We start from the raw sequence: 25,215 nt of genomic DNA, 5'->3' as shown, positions 1-25,215 counted from the left end.
GTTTAAGCTTTTTCTTCGATAATAAATCTCTTAGGTGACAAACTGGAAAGATGGATTCGAGAGGCCGTCATACTAAACAAAATCTCTCATGTGCTACAGGGTCTTCATGATGTTCGAAATGAGCTCACTGTTGCACCACACCAGAGCTCACGTTACACAACAACTGCCCTGTCATTCCACAATCATTGAGGGAATGTGTTGTCGAGACAGCAGATGAAGGTAACCATGGAACGGTCAAAACTCCTTCGGGTGAAAGGATCCCCAGAAGTGGTCACATGGTAGAACACAAAATCAAGCAGTGTTTGCCATATTAACAACAATATCAAATCTTTGTGATCCTCTCAACGTGTCTGAACTACCACCTTGACCATGGATTGAAATTAGCGCATTGAGTTTACAGATTTGCACACTGGTGAACACTGGCGACTATAGCTGGTTACGAGTCGTGGAAATAGCTGGGTCTACATCACGGAAAGCAGTCATCCCAAAGTGTGACCACCTTTTGCCTTGTTTGGAATTCCTCAAAAGGGTGAGAAGCGACAATGGAGATTACTGGAAAGCCTCAAGCTCGGTCATCTTTACACGTCCTGTGCGAACCCGTCTTCCTGAGCTACCCCACGGATCAAATGACCGACGTGAACACAAACGCGGTTGAGAACAGAAAGATCGAATGAGAGTGAATGCAGAGTGAAATATGAAATTCAGAGTTACAACACTGAAGCCAGGAGATAAATTGCTTGTGAGACATGCTGGTCATGCTGGAGAGCAAACAAACCCCCATGACATCCAACCATTTTGTTGTGATCAACACACAAGGATCAATGATTATTGCTAAGCACAGTTTACAAATGATTACACAAAATGCACCATTCTTCAAAGCACTGAAAACATTCAAAAGCATTAGAACCATCCAGACATCGACATCTCAGATGAAGATGAAGAATGAGTTAAAGGAGACCAGACCTGATGTTAAATGCTATCCTACTTGAGGGAAACAGCCACCATAATTAAGCGATCATGTTACAAAGTCAACTATTTTCAGTTGGTGAACAAATCTTTTATCCCATTGTATATGACTGAGTGCAATGTTAAATTAATTCAAATGTGTGCGTAGGTAATAGTGTTACCGGTGAAGTTAAACATTCAAGTTATGCTTAAAGTTTATTGTTCACACTTTTGGAAACAAACCATAGAAATACACTACGACTCTCATTTACCAAGAAGGGAGGGATATAGTGTATTAAAAATTCCATTGTGCATTTTGTCCACGTAACGTTGCCATATACGCTTATACCAGCAGAGTGAGTCTAGAAGGAGCATAAAGGAATCCGTGTTTTAACAATATGTGCACCATTTTGATTCTAATGCGTCTTGCAGAATCTTATTGCTTCTTCCCAGGGTGGAAAATAGTTGAAGTTAGACAGTTCCCAGATGCTGGAATAAAACACAGCAGTGCTCTTCTGTAGTACTGCTACCTCGGAGTAAGACACCACTCGCATTAAGGATGTCAACCTTCCAGGAATTCCCTGGACTCTGTCGGAATTGAAGATCGACCTCCAGAGCAAAGCTGCGAGCAAAACCCAGGGAGGAGGGGCAATTAAAAAGAATGCATTTTCCAGTCGTCTTTGAATCTATTAGTTAAGGAAATATTGGAGACTGTGTAAAAAGAAAAAAAGGGAAGGACGAGCGAGTGGGGTGATTGGAAGTAAGAGTTCATATCATGAAACCTCCAAGAACATGAACAACCAGGGTTGTTGACCGTAGATCCACCAGGAAACTTGCTTAGGATAAATAGTCCATTTAGACACCTGCAAATTATCAGGGCTATTCAGTACAGGTATGAACCAAAGAAACACTGCGTGCATCTCGGAATATTTTCCACCAAGTAGAAGTGTTATTCTTTCATATATATATTTAAATGTAATTTCACATACCCACAAAATGTAAACTGAACATACAACCACCCACCTTGAAATGGATGGGAAAAAACCAAGAAAAGACCAAATTCCACAGATCTCTCCGCAAGAGCAAGGAGCTATTGAACTGGCAAGCAGCAGGCATCAGAGGGTTTCCTGCATTCGCTTCCCACCGGCCACCATCCCATTCCCCAGGACCTGCCCCCGTTTGTGCTTGACTTTAATTTGGAGATGCCAAGGGGTAGATTCCCGAGGATTTGTTTCGGCGGCAGGGAGGGGCAATGACCTCTTTCTTCACATGCACAACACTAGTCCGAGGCCTCGCCCCCAACACCCCTGACCCCACCCCGTCAACTCACTGCCGTCACGATCTCAAGTTCGTTCACAGTGAAATCGCAATCCATGATCTCCGTGGCGTGAGGGGAAATTGGGGTGGTGGGAGGCAGAGTGGGCTGGGGGGAGAGAGAGGGTGGGAGATGGGGGTGGTGGCCGATGGATTTTCTCCCGAAATCGGACATCACAAAAGGGAGAAGTGCGAAGACCGCGGGAGCCTCTCAGTTGATCCGCATCTTCGTCCCTCGTCGGGCCAGGGGGCTGACCGTCTCGTGCGCAAACCCATCAAAGCCGCTCTCAGAGCAGAAGGAGCCATCTTCGGAACTGGCCACGCCGTTGCTGATCTCTGCAATACAGGACAACAGGAGGTTAGTGCTGACCCAATCCCAGCCCGCACTGAGTAAGCACCAGGCAAAATCCATCAGGATAGTTAAAGGCTCAGTGTGCTGAGGCAGGGAAGAAAGCAGCAGAGGGGAAGGATGGGGAGGCCGGGCCGGGCTGGGGAAGGACGGGGAGGCCGGGCCGGCTTAGAGAGGATGGGGAGGCTGGGCCGGGCTAAATTAGGGAGAATGGGGAGGCTGGGCCCGGCTGGGTTAGGGAGAATGGGGAGGCCGGGCTGGGGAGGCCAGGACAGGGGGAGGATGGAGGATAGGGAGGCCGGGCAAGGATAGGGTGGATGGGGAGGACGGGGCGGGCTGGGGGAGGATGGGGAGGCCAGGCCGGGGGGAGGATGGGGAGGCCGGGCTGGGGGAGGATAGGTAGGTCGGGCCGGGGGGAGGATGGGGAGGCCGGGCTGGGCCGGGGGGACGATGGGGAGGCCGGGTTGGGGGAGGATGGGGAGGCCGGGCTGGGCTGGGGGAGGATGGCGAGGCCGGGCTGGGCTGGGGGAGGATAGGGAGGCCGGGCCGGGGGGAGGTTGGGAAGGCCGGGCTGGGCTGGGGGAGGATAGGGAGGCCGGGCCGTGGGGAGGTTGGGGAGGCCGGGCCGGGCCGGGGGGAGGTTGGGAAGGCCGGGCCGGGGGGAGGTTGGAAAGGCCGGGCCAGGCAGGGGGAGGATGGAGAGGCCGGGCCGGGCAGGGGGAGGATGGGGAGGCCGGGCTGGGGGAGGACAGGTAGGCCGGCCGGGGGAGGATGGGGAGGTCGGGTCGGGGGGAGGATGGGGAGGCCGGGCCGGGCAGGGGGAGGATGGGGAGGCCGGGCCGGGCCGGGGGGATGTTGGGAAGGCCGGGCTGGACCAGGGGAGGTTGGGAAGGCTGGGCTGGACCGGGGGAGGATGGGGAGGCCGGGCCGGGGGGAGGTTGGGAAGGCGGGCCGGGGGAAGGTTGGAAAGGCTGGGCCGGGGGGAGGTTGGAAAGGCCGGGCCAGGCAGGGGGAGGATGGAGAGGCCGGGCCGGGCAGGGGGAGGATGGGGAGGCCGGGCTGGGGGAGGACAGGTAGGCGGGCCGGGGGAGGATGGGGAGGTCGGGTCGGGGGGAGGATGGGGAGGCCGGGCTGGGCAGGGGGAGGATGGGGAGGCCGGGCTGGGGGAGGATGGGGAGGGCGGGCCGGGCAGGGGGAGGATGGGGAGGCCGGGCTGGGGGAGGACAGGTAGGCCGGGCCGGGGGAGGATGGGGAGGTCGGGTCCGGGGGGAGGATGGGGAGGCCGGGCTGGGCAGGGGGAGGATGGGGAGGCCGGGCCGGGGGAGGATGGGGAGGCCGGGCCGGGGGAGGATGGGGAGGCCGGGCTGGGGGAGGATGGGGAGGCCGGGCTGGGGGAGGATGGGGAGGTCAGGCCGGGGGGAGGATGGGGAGGCCGGGCCGGGGGGAGGATGGGGAGGCCGGGCTGTGGGAGGGTGGAGAGGTCAGGTTGGGGGAAGATGGGGAGGCCGGGCTGGGCTGGGGGAGGATGGGGAGGCCGGGCCGGGCCGGGGGGTGGTTGGGAAGGCCAGGCTGGACTGGGGGAGGTTGGGAAGGCCGGGCTGGACTGGGGGAGGATGGGGAGGCCAGGCCGGGGGGAGGTTGGGAAGGCCGGGCTGGGGGAGGATGGGGAGGCCTGGCTGGGCAGGGGGAGGATGGGGAGGCCGGGCCGGGCCGGGGGGAGGTTGGGAAGGCCGGGCCGGGGGGAGGTTGGAAAGGCCGGGCCAGGCAGGGGGAGGATGGAGAGGCCGGGCCGGGCAGGGGGAGGATGGGGAGGCCGGGCTGGGGGAGGACAGGTAGGCCGGCCGGGGGAGGATGGGGAGGTCGGGTCGGGGGGAGGATGGGGAGGCCGGGCCGGGCAGGGGGAGGATGGGGAGGCCGGGCCGGGCCGGGGGGATGTTGGGAAGGCCGGGCTGGACCAGGGGAGGTTGGGAAGGCTGGGCTGGACCGGGGGAGGATGGGGAGGCCGGGCCGGGGGGAGGTTGGGAAGGCGGGCCGGGGGAAGGTTGGAAAGGCTGGGCCGGGGGGAGGTTGGAAAGGCCGGGCCAGGCAGGGGGAGGATGGAGAGGCCGGGCCGGGCAGGGGGAGGATGGGGAGGCCGGGCTGGGGGAGGACAGGTAGGCGGGCCGGGGGAGGATGGGGAGGTCGGGTCGGGGGGAGGATGGGGAGGCCGGGCTGGGCAGGGGGAGGATGGGGAGGCCGGGCTGGGGGAGGATGGGGAGGGCGGGCCGGGCAGGGGGAGGATGGGGAGGCCGGGCTGGGGGAGGACAGGTAGGCCGGGCCGGGGGAGGATGGGGAGGTCGGGTCCGGGGGGAGGATGGGGAGGCCGGGCTGGGCAGGGGGAGGATGGGGAGGCCGGGCCGGGGGAGGATGGGGAGGCCGGGCCGGGGGAGGATGGGGAGGCCGGGCTGGGGGAGGATGGGGAGGCCGGGCTGGGGGAGGATGGGGAGGTCAGGCCGGGGGGAGGATGGGGAGGCCGGGCCGGGGGGAGGATGGGGAGGCCGGGCTGTGGGAGGGTGGAGAGGTCAGGTTGGGGGAAGATGGGGAGGCCGGGCTGGGCTGGGGGAGGATGGGGAGGCCGGGCCGGGCCGGGGGGTGGTTGGGAAGGCCAGGCTGGACTGGGGGAGGTTGGGAAGGCCGGGCTGGACTGGGGGAGGATGGGGAGGCCAGGCCGGGGGGAGGTTGGGAAGGCCGGGCTGGGGGAGGATGGGGAGGCCTGGCTGGGCAGGGGGAGGATGGGGAGGCCGGGCCGGGCTGGGGGAGGATGGGGAGGGCGGGCCGGGCAGGGGGAGGATGGGGAGGCCGGGCTGGGGGAGGACAGGTAGGCCGGCCGGGGGAGGATGGGGAGGTCGGGCCGGGGGGAGGATGGGGAGGCCGGGCTGGGCAGGGGGAGGATGGGGAGGCCGGGCTGGGCAGGGCGAGGATGGGGAGGCCGGGCTGGGGGAGGATGGGGAGGGTGGGCCGGGGGGAGGATGGGGAGGCCGGGCTGGGCAGGGGGAGGATGGGGAGGCCGGGCTGGGCTGGAGGAGGATGGGGAGGCCGGGCTGGGGGAGGATGGAGAGGCCGGGCCGGGGGAGGATGGGGAGGCTGGGCCGGGGGAGGATGGGGAGGCTGGGCTGGGCTGGAGGAGGATGGGGAGGCCGGGCTGGGGGAGGATGGAGAGGTCAGGCCGGGGGGAGGATGGGGAGGCCGGGCCGGGGGGAGGATGGGGAGGCCGGGCTGGGCAGGGGGAGGATGGGGAGGCCGGGCTGGGGGAGGACAGGTAGGCCGGGCCAGGGGAGGACAGGTAGGCCGGGCAGGGGGAGGATGGGGAGGCCGGGCTGGGCAGGGGGAGGATGGGGAGGTCGGGTCGGGGGGGGAGGATGGGGAGGCCGGGCCGGGGGAGGATGGGGAGGCCGGGCTGGGCAGGGGGAGGATGGGGAGGCCGGGCTGGGCAGGGGGAGGATGGGGAAGCCGGGCTGTGGGAGGGTGGAGAGGCCGGGCTGGGGGAGGATGGGGAGGTCAGGCCGGGGGGAGGATGGGGAGGCCGGGCTGTGGGAGGGTGGAGAGGTCAGGTTGGGGGAGGATGGGGAGGTCAGGCCGGGGGGAGGATGGGGAGGCCGGGCTGTGGGAGGGCGGAGAGGTCAGGTTGGGGGAAGATGGGGAGGCCGGGCTGGGCTGGGGGAGGATGGGGAGGCCGGGCCGGGGGGAGGTTGGGAAGGCCGGGCTGGACCGGGGGAGGATGGGGAGGCCGGGCTGTGGGAGGGTGGAGAGGTCAGGTCGGGGGGGAGGATGGGGAGGCCGGGCCGGTCAGGGGGAGGATGGGGAGGCCGGGCTGGACTGGGGGAGGATGGGGAGGCCGGGCTGGACTGGGGGAGGATGGGGAGGCCGGGCCGGGGGGAGGTTGGGAAGGCCGGGCTGGGCCGGGGGAGGATGGGGAGGTCGGGTCGGGGGGAGGATGGGGAGGTCGGGTCAGGGGGAGGATGGGGAGGCCTGGCTGGGCCGGGGGGAGGATGGGGAGGTCCGGCCGGGGGGAGGATGGGGAGGCCGGGCTGGGCAGGGGGAGGATGGGGAGGCCGGGCTGGGCAGGGGGAGGATGGGGAGGCCGGGCTGGGGGTGGCTGATGGAGAGGCCAGGTGAGGAATTAGGGTGGAAGGAAGTGTAGGACAGATGGAGGAAGGCAACAACTTATAATTCTAAAGGACCTTCACAACATTAGCATGTGCCAATACACTTTAATAACAAATAAGTACTTTTGCCGTGTAGCCATTGGGACTAGAATGCAAAGTAAGAGATAATTGATGAGGTTGTTATTTAATCCACAGAGTTGTGATCTGGAAGGCCCTGCCTTAAGGAGTGTTTGGAATGTGATTCCAGAGGAACTGTCACAAAGGAATTGGATAAATACCCACATTGGATACGTGGCGCGGCGTACTCCGAGAGTACGCCACTTTGGAGGGGGCAGAGCATCAAACGCAATTCCCCAAGTGTGATCCAATCGGGAATTTCACCATAAATTCTCATGGCCTGATTGTTTCTCGAGAATTGAATTAGAACATAAGAACTAGGAGCAGGAGTAGGCCACCTGGACCCTCGAGCCTGCTCCACCAATCAATGAGATCATGGCTGATCTTTTATGGACTCAGCTCCACTTTCCGGCCCAAACACCATAACCCTTAATCCCTTTATTCTTCAAAAAGCTATCTATCTTTATCTTGAAAACATTTAATGAAGGAGCCTCAACTGCTTCACTGGGCAAGGAATTCCATAGATTCACAACCCTTTCCTGGCTTTCATGTACAATAACTGTGATCTTATCAACTTGCGTCAGCACTGTTAATGCTTTTACGATCCACTCTCCCGCTTCTGTTTTTCTACCTAATAATGATTCATCTCTTCAGGGGAATAAGTGATGTCCTCATCTCTTCGGAGAAAAACAAACCATTTGCAATGTTGCAACTTGCCACTGATCCATCCCCTTTGTGGCCTGTCAATGGATTCCTTTTTGGCTTTTCTCATGTTCCACGGGGCTGTCACAATGCTGGTCGATCATCTCCTATCAACTGTCATTTTATTTGGATTTGATGAGTGATTTAACAGCTAGACGTCCTTCCTACCACTAACCCTCCCCATGATGCCAGCACTGATCCATGGTGACCGCCCACACTAGTGGCTGTGACCTGTGATTCTAGAACCTGTTTACGTGGTGCTGTATTTTGGTTCCCTCGTTATTAGCACCCACCCAACATTTTGGCATCCTCTGCAAATTTTAACAGCCTACCTCCTGACAAATAACCTCCCTTTCACTCCTGACTTTTGCTTTCTCCTTTGGAACCTCCATTTCATAAGATGTCAAGGTCAGCGGTTGTTTCCTGTCCCCAACTTTCCTCGAACGGAGTGGCTCACTGGGCCACTTCAGAGGGCAGTCAAGAATCAACCGGAGTGGATCTGGAGTCACATGCTGGCGAGGCCAGACAAGGACGACCGATCTCCTTCCCTGAAGGACATTAGTGAACCAGATGGTCATTTAGATGCCAAACGCTAGCTCGGTTTCTGTCTCACACCCGCTGACAGACCTGCTGAGTTTATCCAGTATTTTTTCCCATTTTTATTTCCAGCATTCGCCACGTTTTACTTTTCATTGAACCAGATGTGTTTGGCGAGAGCTCCATGGTCACCATTACGGACACTAGCTTTCAATTCCAGATGTTATTGTGTCATGGCAGTGTCCCTTTAAGAAAGAATTTTGTCTTATCACACGGCTTCAGTGATGTCATTTGCGGCTGGAGGATTTTTTACTTTCGCTTTCAATTTGGACTACAGAAAGAGACCAGAAGTATTTTGGCCTGTCTCCCTCTATTTTCATTTCAAATATCTGTTCCAGTAAAAATCACCTTGGTGGTGGCTTTGGAGATATAATTGCTTTCCAAAGGGAATTTGAATTCTTGATGATTGAAAACCAGATCAGAATCACAGGGACTGGGCAGCACAGTGGCACAGTGGCTAGCATTGTTGCCTGTGGAGCTGAGGACCCGGATTCCAATCCCGGCCCTGGGTCACTGTCCGTGTGGAGTTTGCACATTCTCCCCGTGTCTGCGTGGGTTTCGTCCCTACAACCCAAAAGATGTGCAGGTTAGGTGGATTGGCCACGCTAATTGCGAACAAAAATAAAATAATTGGGTACTCTAAATTTATAAACAAAACAAAAAAAAGAATCACAGGGACCAAGACCAGTCTTAGTCTGGTGAGAATACAGTGTGCTGGGCCAAGCCCTTGAATAGGGGTTTTTGGTTGTGGATTTTATTTTTGAATTGGAACAGTTAAGGGGGAATTCATTAAGTGTTATACATAGATGACTGTAGCTGGGTGGTGTCTTTATGTTTGTAATTGATACATATTCTTGCTGTGTGTTTATATAAATGTTAACTAAGTTCTTAGAATAAAGTTTGTTCTGATTAAAGTGTCTTGGAAGACTTGAATCGCACTTGAAGTGAAGGCTCTTGTGCCCATCCTAGCCGAATTCAACATAAAGGTTGTAGGTCAGATGGACTTCATAATATACTTTGGGGTTTCAAAGCCCTAGTGAACCGATACCTGCAGCCATCAACATGACAACACCCCAGCCATCTGCATATTAATCAGCAATCCCCGGGAACAATTGATACAAAATAGACACACAAAGCCGACCCAGACCTTTCGGCGCCAGCAGGAGCTGACACAAAGAGAGGTGGGTGACCACCCCTCGATCAAGGAATCGCTCCAGCATTGGAGAATATCGAACCAAGTGATTGAGACCAAGTCCAATCACTTGGAGCCAGGTACAAGGTCCGCCCCGAGAGGCGGGAAGCCCCTGGGGACTATAAGAATAGGGGCCAAGTTCAAATCGACCCTTCTTCTCCTCTCCGCACCCTTCGAGACCCTTCTGCAAGAGAACGTAAGTTTTACTCCAACGATCGCTACCAGATAGGCACTCCTGACTATCGACTTGTACCAGCTTTGAATCCCGCAGGCTCAGAACCCATTCGAAAGGCCATTCGTTTCCCTGACCTGGTGGGCCATTTCCAAAGTTAAGTATTGGCCTGTTAGTTGTAGGATGTAGCTTAGAAGTAGAATTAATGTATAAGTATTAATTGCTGTATATAATAAATGAGCGTTGATTTAACTCTTACTAAGCGGTGTGTTGGATTATTAATCATTACTCGGACTTGAACCACGTGGCGGTATCAGAAAGATACCTGGCGACTCAAGAGCAAAGGTGACAGAATAAGAGCAATTAAACTAAGGCTAAAACGAGCAACATTAGCCCATAACCATTGTCTGAATTCAAATTCAAAAATCGTGGTGGGATTTGATCGATGGCCATCCACAGCATTAGCCTGGGCCTCTGGGCTACTAGCCCAGTTCCATGACCACCATGCCACTGAGTCTCCTCTGTTTAACCTCCCCTAATCTTCTTTGCTCTAAATAAAGCAATCCCAGCTTCTCCAGTCTCTCCACATAACTGGGAAACCAGCACCCCCTGCTCTCTCACCTCCCCCCTCTCAAAGAACCTATCCTTGTTAGAGCCGCACTCACCCAGGTAAATGGAGAGTATTCCATCACACGCCTGACTTGTGCCTTGTAGATGGTGCACAGGCTTTGGGGAGTCAGGAGTTGAGTTTCTCACCACAGGATTCCCAGCCTCTGATGTGCGCTTGTAAGCCAGTGTGTTCATAAGGCTGGCCCAGTTCAGTTTCTGGTCAATGGTGATCCTGAGGACGTTGATTGTGGGGGATTCAGCGGCGGTAATGCCATTGAACGTCAAGGGGAGATGGATCGATTCTCTTTTGTTGGAGATGGTCATTGGCTGGCATTTGTGTGGCGCGAATGTAACTTGCCACTTGTCAGCCCAAGCCTGGATATTGTCTGGGTCTTGCTATACAAGACATTGGTTGTACAAGACATTAGTAAGACCACACATAGAATACTGTGTTCAGTTCTGGCCCCCCCTATTATAGGAAGGATATTGTTAAACTAGAAAGAGTGTAGAAGAGATTTACAAGGATGCTACCAGGACTTGATGATCTGAACTATAAGGAGAAGCTGGATATGCTGGCACATTTTTCCCTGGAGCGTAGGAGGCTTAGGGGTGATCTTATGGAGGTCTATAAAATAACGAGGAGCATTGATATATTAGATAGTCAACATCTTTTCCAAAAGGTAGAGGAGTCTAGATCGAGAGGGCATAGGTTTAAGGTGAGAGGGGAGAGATACAAAAGAGACCAGAGGGGAATTTTTTTCACACATAGGGTGGTGAGCATCTGGAATGAGCTGCCAGAGGCAGTGGTAGAGGCGGGTACAATGTTGTCCTTTACAAAGCAGTTAGACAGTTACATGGGCAGGGGGCGTATAGAGGGATATGGGCCAAATGAGGGCAAGTGGGACTAGCTTAGTGATAGAAACTGGGCGGCATGGACAAGTTGGGCCGAAGAGCCTGTTTCCCATGCTGTAAACATCTATGACTCTATTTGGACATGCACTGCTTCAGTATCTGAGAAGTCGCAAATGGTGCTTAATATTGTGTAGTCATCAGTGAACATCTCCACTTCTGACTTTATGATGGAAGGGAGGTCATTGATGAAGCAGCTGAAGATGGTTGGGCCTAGGACACTACCCTGAGGAACTCCTACAGTGATGTCCTGGAGCTGAGGTAACTGACCTCCAGTCACCACAACCATCATCCATTGTGCCAGGTATGACTCCAACCAGCGGAGAGTTTTCCCCCTGATTCCCATTGACTCCAGTTTTGATAGAGCTACTCGATGCCACACTCGGTCAAATGCTGCCTTGAGTGTTATTGGAGCTGCACTCATCCAGGCAAATGGAGAGTATTCATTCACAGATGGATGGTGGAGAGCTTTGGGTAGTCAGGAGGTGACTGGCTGGGCAGGCTGGAGAGGACAAATGGCCTGTTCCTGCTCCTATTTCTTTCTTCTTGTGCATTTGACGCCAGGTCAGGAAAGGTGCCACAGAAATGCAAATCTTTTTTTCTTTAAAGAGGATTCAATCAGTTTCAGAATCAGAGCGATACAGGTCACAGCTTTCAGGGGAATGTTAGAATAGATATTAAATGCTGGATTAGCAGGGGCAACCTTTGGGAATCAGCAGTGTTAAAGGATGAAGAGGACAGTCTGTACTAAATATCTGTCGGCGAGAAGGAAGTGGAGGCTCTCACAATCACTCATGGGTCTTGTCTGCAGAGCAAACAGATAATAATAGCAAAGATTTCCTTCCCTAAAGGATATTAGTGAACCAGATGGTGTTTAAACGAATGCCCAGCAGCTTCTAGGTCATCATTAGCGAGATTGGCTTTTTAGTCCAGATTTATTAAGAAATTAGATTTAAATTCCTCTGTGCCATGGCGGGGTTTGAACTCGTAACTCTGGATCATTAGTACGGGTCTTGGAATTACTAATCCAGTAACTTAACCATGATGATGCCATACCCAGTGAATGGCCACTCATAATTGAACCATGTGTAACAAAGAACGGGGCTACATATGAGCCTTACACTCATCTTAGCAAATTAGGAAAGATAGCGGACACTTCTGGGACTCCTAGTCTTGCCCAGGGCCAACATGAGAATGGAGCTCTTGACTTGTGATAACCTTCCCCTTGCTCGCGTGATGAGTTCTCTGTTCCAGAGTATTTTTGTTACCAATCTCATGAGCGGTGTATGTAATTGATTGTACTGATGAGTTTTCTTAATAAAGCTTAGTAATCATGCTCTCTCGAGTTCTTGTGCCTGTATAATAAAGGAAAGATGGCCAATATTCACAGCCCAACAGCAATAAAACCAACTTGCTTCAACAGAGCATTTTTAAGATGGCACGGTGGCACAGTGGTTAGCACTGCTGCCTCACAGCGCCAGGGACCCGGGTTCGATTCCCCGCTTGTGTCACTGTCTGTGCGGAGTCTGCACGTTCTCCCCCTGTCCGCGTGGGTTTCCTCCGGGTGCTCCGGTTTCCTCCCACACGTCCAGAAAGACGTGCTTGTTAGGTGAATTGGACATTCTGAATTCTCCCTCTGTGTACCCGAACAGGTGCCGGAGTGTGGTGACTAGGGGATTTTCACAGTAACTTCATTGCTGTGTAATGTAAGCCTACTTGTGGCACTAATAAAGATTATTATTAAATAATGAGGATTATTATTAAAGTTGGCACATGAATTCTGATATCGCTCTTACATTACTCATTACCATACATATTTGATTAACCCATTACACCACACCCCACTCCGCCCTCAATCAGTCATCTTTGAATGTTACGCCCTCCCAACCCCCTTGCCTTAAACAGACAAGCAACACGGCACAGGTCAGCTTGCCGTGCTCCCCTCGCCCGCCTCTGGGTTAACACCAGTGGTAGTGGGTGAAGCCTTTACGTGGGCAATTGATGGATGGGTACCAGCCTCCCCGAACAGGCGCCGGAATGTGGCGACTAGGGGCTTTTCACAGTAACTTCATTGAAGCCTGCTCGTGACAATAAGCGATTTTCATTTCATTTCATTAATTGATGGATGGGAAGACCATCCAGGATCGAGGAGAATAAATTTCTTCACTCAGAGGTTTGTGAATCTTTGGAATTCCCCACCCTGGAGAGCTCAGTTGTTGAGCATATTCAGGACGGAGATATTTTGGGGGCTTTGAAGGAATCGGGGAATGTGGGAATGTGGCAGGAAGATAGAGTTGAGGCAGAAGACCTGCTGTGATCTTATTGAATGGAGGAGCAAGCTCACAGTCCTCCTCTTCTTCACTTGTGTTACTCCGTAAAGAGGGCAATTGGGAAGGGGCACACACCCAGAGGACCTGGGCCCAATGGTGCCAGTCCTGACCTGCTTTCCTTAGTGCAGGTGAGACTGCTCCGTTTAGTCAGCCGAAGCAGCAAAGGGCAGTCATTATTATCTGAAGACCCAGTTACTGATTGAAGAGCAAGAAACTCTTTATCTCGCTTTAACTAAAGCCTTTTTAAAAAATTTGCAAGCAAGCGGCATGACTTGTAACCTCAACTGACCAACCCCCCCCCCACCCCCCCACACACTCCGAAAGCCATATCAATTTTTTTTCACAGATTCAAAGACGTTGGCAGCATAAAAGGAGGCCATGCGGCCCATCGTCTCCATGTTGGGCGTCAAAGATCTGACTACACTAATCCCATCTTCCAGCGCCTGGTCCATAGTTCCTGCAGCGCAAGTGAATATCTAAATACTTCCGAAATGGGATGAGGGTCTCTGCCTCCACCGCCCTTTCAGGCAGCGAGTTCCAGACTCCCACCCCCCCCCACCCTCCCCTCTGGGTGAAAAGGTTTCTCCTCAACGCCCCTCTTAGCCCTCCACCCCTTACCTTCAATCTATGCCCCCTGGTTATTGACCCCCTCGACTAATGGAAAATGTGTCTTCCTGGCCCTCCCCCTCCCGCCCTATCTATGTCCCTCATAATCTTACACGTCTCTGTAGGGGATGTTTAGCACTGGGCTAAATCGCTGGCTTTGAAAGCAGACCAAGGCAGGCGAGCAGCACGGTTCAATTCCTGGACCAGCCTCCCCGAACAGGTGCCGGAATGTGGCGACTTGGGGCTTTTCACAGTAACTTCATTGAAGCCTACTTGTGACAATAAGCAATTTTCATTTCATTTCATTTTTCTATCAGATCCCCTCTGAGCCTTTGCTGCTCCAAGGAAAACAGCTCCGGCCTACACCAATCTCTCCTCGTCGCTCCGACCCTCCTAGCAAATCTCCACTGCACCCTCTCCAGTTCTTTTGGCGAAGATACTGCGGATGCTGGAAGGTAGAAATAAAGACAGAAAATGCTGGAAATACTCAGCAGGTCGGTCAGCGCCTGTGGAGAGTGAACCCAACTTCACATTGAGAGCGCTTGTTCGGAAGGACAGTCATATTAGACTCAAAACTTTAATCCTGTTTTTTTTTCCTCTCTGCACAGGTGCTGCTGAGCACTTCCAACATTCTCTGTTCTTATTTCATTTTTTTTTTTTTTAAACAAAATATTTGTTCAAGGGATGGCTCGACCAGCATCATTGCCCGGCCCTGATTGCCTCGCAGACTAAGGAAATGATCGTTCTCACCTTGATGAGTTAAAGATGCAAGCAGGGCTGCACCGTACCTGCAAAGATGAGTTTCTCTTTCATTATATTGACATCCTTGCTGGACCTGCGGACAGCTGCGCTCAGCATAATCTGTTCCGGGTTATAGGTCCTCATGCTACCCAGCCGCCATCTGCAATGGGAAACAGACCATTTAAAAAACAACTCTCCCACCCCCGTGTTTCGGTCAGAACCGTTTTGATGCCATTGAGGGAATTTGACTATCAATCTCTATCTCAGGCCTTCCTTTGGATCCCACTGTCAGCAGGCGGTGGAGGGGCGAGGGGAGGGACTGGAGGTGCGGCACGGGCAAGGGGCGAAGGGAGGAGGAGATATGCGCTGACTTTTTCCCCTTTTTCACTCCCTCCAGACAACCAAACCAGTCTTGCTGTGCTTGCTCCAGAGAGCATGATTTAATGCAGGAAAGCATAGAACCCCAACAGTGCAGAAATAGGCCCTGCGGCCCATCGAGTGTGCACCGACCTTCGAAAGAGCACCCCACCTCAGCCCTACCCCTGTAAAACCCATCTTTGGACACCAAGGGGCAATTTAGCGTGGCCAATCCACCTAACCTGCAGATTTTCGGACTCTGGGAGGAAACCGGAGAACCCGGAAGAAACCCACGCAGACACGGGGAGAACGTGCAAACTCCACATAAGACAGTGACCCGAGGTCGGAATCGAACCCGGGTCCCTGGTGCTGTGAGTCAGCAGTGCTAACCACTGTGCCGGTCTAAGTTGGAGGACAGGGTTTTACTAATCGAAAGGTTTAGGCCTACCTCCCACTCGGCAGCCAAAGGCCTACCATGGAACCATTCGGGTTTAGATCCCACCAGACATCATCCAAATTTACAACCATGAAAGGAAACTCAGTGAAAAATATCTTTAGAAAAAGCAAACATCCCACTTTGGATAGTCAGAGGCTTTTTCCCAGGGTAGAGGGGTCAATTACTAGGGGGCATAGGTTTAAGGTGCGAGGGGCAAGGTTTAGAGGAGATGTACGAGGCAAGTTTTTTTACACAGAGGGTAGTGGGTGCCTGGAACTCGCTGCCGGAGGAGGTGGTGGAAGCAGGGACGATAGTGACATTTAAGGGGCATCTTGACAAATACATGAACAGGATGGGAATAGAGGGATACAGATCCCGGAAGTGTGGAAGATTTTCGTTTAGACGGGCAGCATGGTCGGCACAGGCTTGGAGGGCCGAAGAGCCTGTAAGTGCTGTACTTTGTTCTTTATTCTTTAAGATTGGAGGTTACCATCTCCGTTGATAACACAACAACTTGTGTTTATATAGCACCTTTATCATAATGGAACGTCCCAAAGGACTCCTGCGGAGCATCATAAAACATAGTGTCATACTGAACCCCATAAGGACAGATGACCAAAAAGCTTGGTCAAGGAGGCAGGTTTTAAGGATGGTCTCAATGGAGGAGGTAGAGGCGGAGAGGTGCGGGGAGGGAATTCCTGGACTTCAAACCCAATCAACCCCAGCCATCAATGGAGGAGCAATCAAATGCTAAGATACAAAAACGGCCAGAATTGGATGAGCATGAGAAAATTGTGCAGCTCCGGAGAGCTGGCTGCACTTTATTGCTAAGGGATTGAGACACGGGAGAGAATTTAGTCGGGATGTGTTCACATTGACAAGCCAGGCACCTTTGGCGTTCACGTCATGTGAACGTGCGACTGCTTCTTTCACTTATCGGGGTCGTGGATCCAACGCACTTTCAGGCTCCTGATAAATGCACCTCCGATTTCGGAGAACGAGGTGTGTGACGCTCAATCAATAATCTGCTTCACCTCAACAAAGCGTAGGGACACCGTTCAAAGTTTATGGGTGGGATTCTCCGTCGCCAGCAGTGCTGGTTTCCCGGCCACAACGGGAAACCTCGCTGGCCGGCTGCGGGAATGGAGAATCCCGCTGCCGGCGGGGGCGTACTGCGTCGGAAAACGGGGCTGGCGGGATGGAGAACCCCACGCTATGTTTTCCGCAAAGTCATTGTCTTACTGGGACTGAAAGGGTTAAATAACGAGCAGGTTGCAGAGCACATTTTGAAACAGTTAGCGGGACCCGGATGCTGAAGCCAAGCCCCCATTTCCAGTAGATTAAATGTTTCTGCTAAGGGAAAAGGGGTAGTCCATCAATCCCGTACCAGCCTCCCCGAGCAGGCGCCGGAATCTGGCGACTAGGGGCTTTTCACAGTAACTTCATTTGAAGCCTACTTGTGACAATAAGCAATTTTCGTTTCATTTCATTTCATTTCACACAGCAGAGGAACAAGCTCAACAAAGCCATTTGGACCTGGTGCAGAGTTTAACCAGAATTTTGGCTACCGCAAGGGTTTTAACAGGCAGTGAGAGATACTGTAAACACTCTTGAAGGGTGGATAAAGTTTGTATAGCTGTCATGGTCTGAGGTTTTATAAAAAGCGCCTGTTCTTCCAACTGAAAGAAAAACAGACTACAGCCGTCACAGAGTTTAACAACTCCCTTCTCCTGGGCTGCTTTGATTTGACAGACCTGCTGCTGCAGGTTAGCAAACAAGAACAGGAGCATCCGGTTGTGCAGGTTCAATAGAATTCTTTGTTGACATTTCCCAAGACTATTATTCTGGAGGACTTTGATCCACTATAAATCAGACTAATCAGATTGGCAAAGATAGCCTGAAAGATGAGTTCATTGGAAGTTTGCAGTAAAGCAACACGTTCTACAGCCAACCAGGAAGCAGGCTATTCTAGATCTGATCATGCGCAACGAGATATGATTAATTAAAGGCGTCATAGTAAAGGCTAACAGCGATCATAACAGGATTGAATTTCACATTCAGCTCGAGGGAGAGAAGAATGGACCCAAGACTAGCATTTTAAACTTAAATAAGGGAAATTATGAGGGTGTGAAGACAGCTGGCTAAAATGACCTGGGAAATCAAGGTTAAGGGATGATTAAATAGCGAGGCAGGGACAGGCGTTTAAGGAGATGCTACACAACACTCAGCTAAGAACATTCCAATAAGAAAAAATGAATCTCGGAGGAAGGATGTACCAATTGTGCCTAACGAAGGAAGTTAAAGATGGTATAAAATTAAAAGAAAAAGCCACAATTCCGCCAAGACGAAGAGGTCAGAAGATTTGGCAGAATACATGAAAAGAATAATAAAGTTGAGCGAGCACACCACGACAGCTGGTGGGATTTAAATTCAATCAATAAAAATATAGAATTAAAAAGCTAGTCTTGGGTCAGAGTGACCATGAAGCCATTGTTGATTGACGTTAAAACCCAGCTGGTGGCGTCGTTACCTGGTCTGGCCTACATGTGACTCCAGACCCCGCAGCAATGGGGTTGACTCTAGATTGCCTTCTGAAATGGCCGAGCAAGCCGCTCAGTTGTATTAAAACACTAAAGCTCATAAAAAAGAATTAAATGGGACAGATCATCTGGCGTCAGACCTCTGCGTGACAATGGAAAGGTCAACCCAGTTGACCCTGCAACGTGCTCCTTATTAACAGCGGAGGGCCTGTGCCAAAACTGGGGGAGCTGCCTCATAGACTAGTTGTGCAACGGTACGAGGTAGTGATACTCAAAGAATCATGCCTTACATATAATGTCCCAGACATCATTCCTGAGTATGTCCTGTCTCATCAGCAGGACAGACCCAGCAGAGGCGGCGGCACAGTGGTATACAGTCGGGAGGGAGTTGCCCTGGGAGTCCTCAACATCAACTCTGGACCCCATAATGACTCATGGCTTCAGGTTAAACATGGGCGAGGAAACCTCCTTCTGGTCACCATCTTTCCTCGACTGATGAGTCAGTACACCTACATGTTGACCAGCACTTAGAGGGAGCACTGAAGCTGGGCCTTCAATGTCCATCACCAAGAGTGGCTTGGTGGCACCACTATTGACCGAACTGGCCGGGTCCTAAAGAACATAGCTGCAAGACTGGGTCTGCGACAGGGTGTGAGGACCAACAAAGGGGAAAAACATGCTTCACCTCACCCTTACCAACCTGCCTACAGGTCCAAAGATGTGCAGGTTAGGTGGATTGTCCATGCTAAATTGCCCTTGGGGTAGGTTAGGTGGAGTTGCTGGGTTATGAGATAGGATGAAGGTGCGGGCTTAAGTAGGGTGTTCTTTCCAAGAGCCGGTGCAGACTCGATGTGGCAGGACTTAGAACTGATCCATGATGGAACAGAATGGAGGGGCTGAATGGTCCTCCTATGTTTGAGTGCCAAGGTTCAAAAGCAGACACAGTAGAAAGCAGCCAGCCCGAGGTTAGTTTTATTTTTAAATTCATGTACGGGATGTGGATGTCGCTGGTCAGACCAGCATTTATTGCTCATCCCTAGTTGTTCTTCAGAAGGTGGTGATGAGCTGCCATCTTGAACCGCGGCAGTACCAGAGGTGTAGGTACACCCACTATGCTGTTAGGGAGGGAGTTCCAGGATGTTGCCCCAGTGACAGTGAAGCAACGGCCGATATATTTCCAAGTCAGGGTGGTGAGTTACTTGGAGGGGAGCTTCCAGGTGGTGGGGTTCCCAGGTATCTGCTGCTCTCGTTGTCTCTCTGCATTGACTCTGATGACAAGTGCTAAAAATCAAGGAGACTTTACAAGACATTAAAGCCTTTGGATTTTGGATTATCGCCGTGGCTCAGTCAAGCAGCAGAGCACATCCTAGGCCTCAACCAGGATAAACCCCTGGAAAATCCAGAACAAAGATTAATCTCCGGGACACCTCTGTGAGCAGAATACTGGAAACAAAAATAGGGAGGGGGCGACATTCAAAATGATTTGAGCAGGAACGATCAGAAGTGGGAGTATGATTGATGAACCCGGATCAGCCAATCCGGAATCGGGAGCCTCTCCTCGCTTTTTAATTGGTTGTGGGGAAAACGGTGCGCCGTGAAGATCGGCTTGTTGGACAGTCAATGGCAGAAGCCAGGGGGTGGGGCTGGTGGAGGTGGATGGTCATGTGATCAATCCCCCTGGAATTTGCCCAACCAGATTTATCAAGAGCCCTGGTTGGTCTACGACTGGTTGCTAGGAGATGCAAGAAGGGGACTTGGGTTGCTAATTGGCTCGTCTCCCATCCCCTCTCTGGTGAGGGAGATAATGGGCCACACTCTTAAAAATAAAGCAATAAGTTCACAGCTCTGACTGGGAAAACACACAAATTTAGATTCATCCAGGAACTCAAATGCTCCTTTCAGTAAATAACTTGGCCGGCTTCCCTCTGCTAAGCTAACAAAAGGCACATCCTGGTACGACGCAGTGAGCAGTCTGAGAGAGTGCACATGACTAGCCACTAGCATTTATATAGCTTCATTAACATAATGAAAAGTTCGCTCCACTGCATTAGCAGGCAAAATGGAACGCTGAGACACGTAGCGCGATACTCAGCTCAGGTCATCATAACCAGGGTCAAAGAGCTATGTCTCAAAGAGGGAGAGAGAGGCAGACAGCTTTAGGGGTGGGAACCGCAGACTTCAGGGTCCAGGTAGCTGAAGGCACGGCCCTCGAATGTGAAGCGAATACATTCACTGATGCTCAAGAGGCTGGAAGTGTAGCACAGAGACCTCAGAGGGTTCTGGGAGCTTTGGAAGAGATGAGAGAGATAGAGGGGGGGGTCAAGGCCACAAAATAGTTAAACCTTCGGTGCATTTTAAAGGCAGCTTAATGCAGGCTCGAAGTAAAAGAAAAGAGCGAAGTGTGGCGGGTAGAATGGGAAGCAGTAGTTCGGGTAGTCGGAGGCTTGTGTGGTGCTTAAACCACCAACCCAGGTCAGTTCCGCTGAATGGTCTGTTTCTGTGTTTCAGGTTAATAATAATCTTTATTATTGTCACAAGTAGGCTTACATTAATGAAGTTACTGTGAAAATCCCCGAGTTGCCACACTCCGGCGCCTGTTCGGGTACACAGAGGGAGAATTCAGAATGTCCAATTCACTTAACAAGCACGTCTTTCGGGACTTGTGGGAGGAAACTGGAGCGCCCGGAGGAATCCCACGCAGACACGGGGAGAACGTGCAGAATCCGTACAGACAGTGACCCAAGCTGGGAATGGAACCTGGGACCCTGGTGCTGTGAAGCCACAGTGCTATCCACTGTACTACCGTGCGGATCGATGTAATCCAATGTAAGGGTGGGGGGGAATCCACTCCCGCATTAAGGGGTGGGAACGGCAGCAGCGGCGGTGAATCACGCCCGAGTCCCAAAATTGCTTTTATGCCGGCGGGCTTTCCCCAATCGATTGTCCCCAGACCCCGCCAAAGGCGTAATGGGAATCCCGAATTTAAAAGTCGGGATTTCCGTTTGCACACATTTTAAAGTATTCATCGGGGCTGCTAGTCCCCTCCCAGGCGAAATTGACCATTCATGTCGGCGTGCCGTGGGACAGTGCCGGTGTGGGAGGGAGGGGGGGGATTCCCATGGCGACAGGAGGAGGGGGGATGGAGATTCCCATGGCGAGGGGGGGGGGGGGTTCATTTCTGTTTTTTTACATTAGGCCACCCTTTAAAAATTATGCCCGATCTTTCACAAACTTAAGTTTTTGGCCGGGCAGGTCCAGCATTACATCATGAGACACGGCCCTTACATATGGTAGGGAGACACCCCTCCCCCCATGCCGCCCTTCCCTTTCCCCGCCCGAGATGATACTTTGCCAAAAAAATGGCAACATCCGAGTAGCAAGTCACATTACAGCATTATATAGACCAGGGCCAGGATATATAGATGCGGCAGGGGCCCTGCTGGAAGTGTCAGGGGGGCAGCCAGTTGATTGGCTACCATCCTATTCAGAATGTTGGTCCGCCCATAAGATTTGCTGGTCCAGAGGACTGGCAGCTTAGCAAGGCCGGCAGGAGCAGTGGCCACTGTTGGAGCTACTCCCGGAGGAAGAGGGTACCATCAGTGCACATGTGCCCTCCAAGTAAGTTAAGTGGGGTTTGGGGTGCTGGGCCCAGTCAGGCAGCCCCTGGCGAGGGGGGGTGGTGGGCTGGGGGTATTGGTGATTCCAGCAGAGGTAGGAAGGGTCCTGAACTGGCCCTCTTCCCCGCCACTGCTGAAATGGCGTGACAGTGGAAGGGCTCCGGGTATGCCTCACAACACCTTCCAGCTTCCCAGCCCTAAAAAGCCTCGCCAAATTCCAACCCGGCCGTGAAATAGGTCAGTGATATCGGACTCAGTTCTGGTGTGGCCTCTCTCCCCTTTAATGGTTGCATCTGAACATCCACTGTGTAGCAACCAGCTCTGTTCACCTCCTTCTCACTTATCGAAGAAGGAATAGCAAGGAAATGGTTAATGAATGCAGGCTTGCCCCAGCATCCCTGGAGGGTTGGAATGGGCTCTATTCCAAGCAGAGGGAGTTTGTCGTTAATTACTTAAGTGGATGAAGTTTGGGAACTCTGCTGTGTGCTAATTAACAGCTCTGATTCCCCACACCCACCAAGTGACTATGGGCTGGAGCCTACGCTTCTCGAAAGGGTGAGGGAGGTGGAAGGGGAAGTGAGAGCTCCACTCGCTCCCGCCCCCACCGCCTCAGCTCGGCGAATCAAGACAAGCGCTCAGCAGAAAGGCAGCCAATTGGCAGTGCGAACGGGGGCTCTGCGCCCAATCGGGGTTTTAGGCCGGGGGCATCATGCAACAGGGAGGTTATGCCATGAACAGGAAGTTTAAAGGCTTCCTGCCCTCTCAATCACTCTTATGGCAGACTCAAAAGAGTTCTAAACGAAGTCCAGAAAGATAGAGACCACCACCACCTTCCCAGCAGACTCTACTGCTACATTCATCATGGTCGCGTTGGCAGGTATTTTCTTCCACCTTGGGCGCATGGTGGTTAGCACTGCTGCTTCACAGCGCCAGGGTCCCAGGTTCGATTCCCGGCTTGGGTCACTGTCTGTGCGGAGTCTGCACGTTCTCCCCGTGTCTGCGTGGGTTTCCTCCGGGTGCTCCGGTTTCCTCCCACAAGTCCTGAAAGACAATTCTCCCTCTGTGTACCCGAGCAGGCACCGGAATGTGGCCACCAGGGGCTTTTCACAGTAACTTCATTGCAGCGTTAATGTAAGCCTACATCTGACGATAACGATTATTATTATTGAAATCTTACGGAAGCAAGACATCCGAACTGGAGGCGGAAGGGGTTTCAAGGAGCTGAATGGCTCCCTTATTCCTAATCGAACTGCTGGTGATAAGTTTTTCCTCCCTGTGTTTGTGAAGTGTGTTATGGTTCCAATTAGCCCGTGCGGTGCACAGGACACTGAAGTGTGCTGGGAGCTGAGGCAGCGGCCCATACCCTTCACCCACTGATGTCGCAAGCCATTCCCGAGAACAGGGGGAGCAAACGGTCATCTGCCACTCAAAGCAACAAAAAAAAACCACTGAAAGGCACTGCTTTAGAATCTTATAAAACAGAACGTCATTGACAGTAGGCAGAATGCTGGGTGACTGGGACCTTACTGAGGATTTTATTGCAATAAAACACTGTGGTGAACCCCCACTTGTTGCACAGCCCTCAACTTGAGCACCCCCTCACCCCCCCCCAATATTAACCTCGCCCCATTATGGAGCAGTCCGGCTGCTATAGCTGCGCAAGCTGAAGTGGCGAAGAGTCAACAACAAGAGTCACATGTAGGCCAGACCGGGTAAGGACGGCAGATTTCCTTCCTTAAAGGACCCGATGGGTTTTTACAACAATCGATGATACTTTCACCATTACTGAGACTAGCTTTATATTCCACATTTCTTAATTAAATTTAATTCCACCAGCTGCCATGGTGGGATTTAAACCCTAGGATTACTATTCCAATGACATCGCTGCACTCTCTACCATTCAGCCTTGACCTTATTGACTGTCAGGGTCAGTTGGAGGCAGCGTATCCTCTTTCCTGCTCTGAAATATGAATGCAATCTAAGAAAGCCACCAACAAGAGTCGGCAGCCACATTTGAAGGTAGCCAATAGAACCTCAGGATTGCTTCAGAGGACAACTGGTCAAATAACTCCATTGATTCATCGTTTACAGAGTGAACTCCATTACTCTAGTTAGTGGCCGGCCAGCCTTTCCAAGAAGGCCATTCAGGCCAATTGCTCCAGAAGCCATGTTTCCACCATCCACCCAGTCCGGGGAGGGAGCGATCCCAAGGCCTGTTGCCCCTGCAGGCCTCGGCGGTGGAGTGAAGCAGTGGAGGAGGGATGGAGACAGGGGAGGGATAGAGGCTCCAATCACAGTCCAGGCCCGGAATACAAGTATGAGGGCGGGGGCTGGGGGAGGGCGAGAGCGGGGGATGGGGGAGGGCGAGAGCGGGGGATGAGGAGGGAGAGAGCGGGGGATGGGGAGGGAGAGAGCGGGGGATGGGGAGGGAGAGAGCGGAGGAGAGCGAGAATGGGGGATGGTGAGGGAGAGCGCGGGGGATGGGGAGAGCGAGAGCGGGGGATGGGAAGGGAGAGAGCGGGGGATGGGGGGAGAGAGTGCGGGTGATGGGGAGGGCGAGAGGGGGGCATTGAGAGGGATGGGAGAGGGGGATTGGGGGCGAGAGCAGGGGAGAGCGAGACCGGGGGATGGGACGAGAGCGGGGGATGGGGAGGGAGAGAGCGGGGTATGGGGAGGGAGAGAGCGGGGTATGGGGAGGGAGAGAGCGGGGGATGGGGAGGGAGAGAGCGGGGGATGGGGAGGGAGAGAGCGGGGGATGGGGAGGGAGAGAGCGGGGGATGGGGAGAGTGAGTGCGGGTGATGGGGAGGGCGAGAGGGGGGCATTGAGAGGGATAGGAGAGGGGGATTGGGGGCGAGGGCAGGGGAGAGCGAGACCGGGGGATGGGGCGAGAGTGGGGGTTGGGGAGGGAGAGAGCGGGAGATGGGGAGGGAGAGAGCGGGGGATGGGGAGGGAGAGAGCGGAGGATGGGGAGAATGGGGGATGGTGAGGGAGAGCGCGGGGGATGGGAAGGGAGAGAGCGAGGGATGGGGAGGGAGAGAGCGGGGGATGGGGAGGGAGAGAGCGGGGGATGGGGAGGGAGAGAGCGGGGGATGGGGAGGGAGAGAGTGGGGAATTGGGGCGAGAGCAGGGGTTTGTGGCGAGAGCGGGGGATTGGGGCGAGAGCGGGGGATTGGGGCGAGAGCGGGGGATTGGGGCGAGAGCGGGGGATTGGGGCGAGAGCGGGGGATTGGGGCGAGAGCGGGGGATTGGGGCGAGAGCGGGGGATTGGGGCGAGAGCGGGGGATTGGGGCGAGAGCGGGGGATTGGGGCGAGAGCGGGGGATTGGGGCGAGAGCGGGGGATTGGGGCGAGAGCGGGGGATTGGGGCGAGAGCGGGGGATTGGGGCGAGAGCGGGGGATTGGGGCGAGAGCGGGGGATTGGGGCGAGAGCGGGGGATTGGGGCGAGAGCGGGGGATTGGGGCGAGAGCGGGGGATTGGGGCGAGAGCGGGGGATTAGGGCGAGAGCGGGGGATTGGGGCGAGAGCGGGGGATTGGGG

The 25,215-nt window shown here is 53.8% G+C and overlaps 1 protein-coding gene across 5 annotated transcripts in view; it reads right to left on the bottom strand.

Moving 5' to 3' along the window:
• Positions 1-1,142: 1,142 nt before the first annotated feature.
• Positions 1,143-25,215, bottom strand: part of gdpd5b (glycerophosphodiester phosphodiesterase domain containing 5b) — a 317,896-nt gene continuing 293,823 nt past the window's right edge. For 3 of the 5 annotated variants that reach the window (XM_072477422.1, XM_072477425.1, XM_072477423.1), the window contains 2 exons: positions 14,776-14,888; positions 1,143-2,595 (listed from right to left, as the gene is read on the bottom strand). In XM_072477422.1, the coding sequence (XP_072333523.1) occupies positions 2,471-2,595; positions 14,776-14,888 (238 nt within the window). In that variant the 3' untranslated portion in view covers positions 1,143-2,470. Of the gene's footprint in view, positions 2,596-14,737; positions 14,889-25,215 lie in introns of all 5 variants that reach the window. The other 2 variants (XM_072477424.1, XM_072477426.1) reach the window with 2 other exon arrangements.

This window comes from Scyliorhinus torazame, chromosome 15 (genome assembly GCF_047496885.1).
Source record: "Scyliorhinus torazame isolate Kashiwa2021f chromosome 15, sScyTor2.1, whole genome shotgun sequence".
Lineage (NCBI taxonomy): Eukaryota > Metazoa > Chordata > Chondrichthyes > Carcharhiniformes > Scyliorhinidae > Scyliorhinus > Scyliorhinus torazame.
Note: the sequence above shows the minus strand (reverse complement) of the source record. Positions and strands in the feature narration are given on the sequence as shown.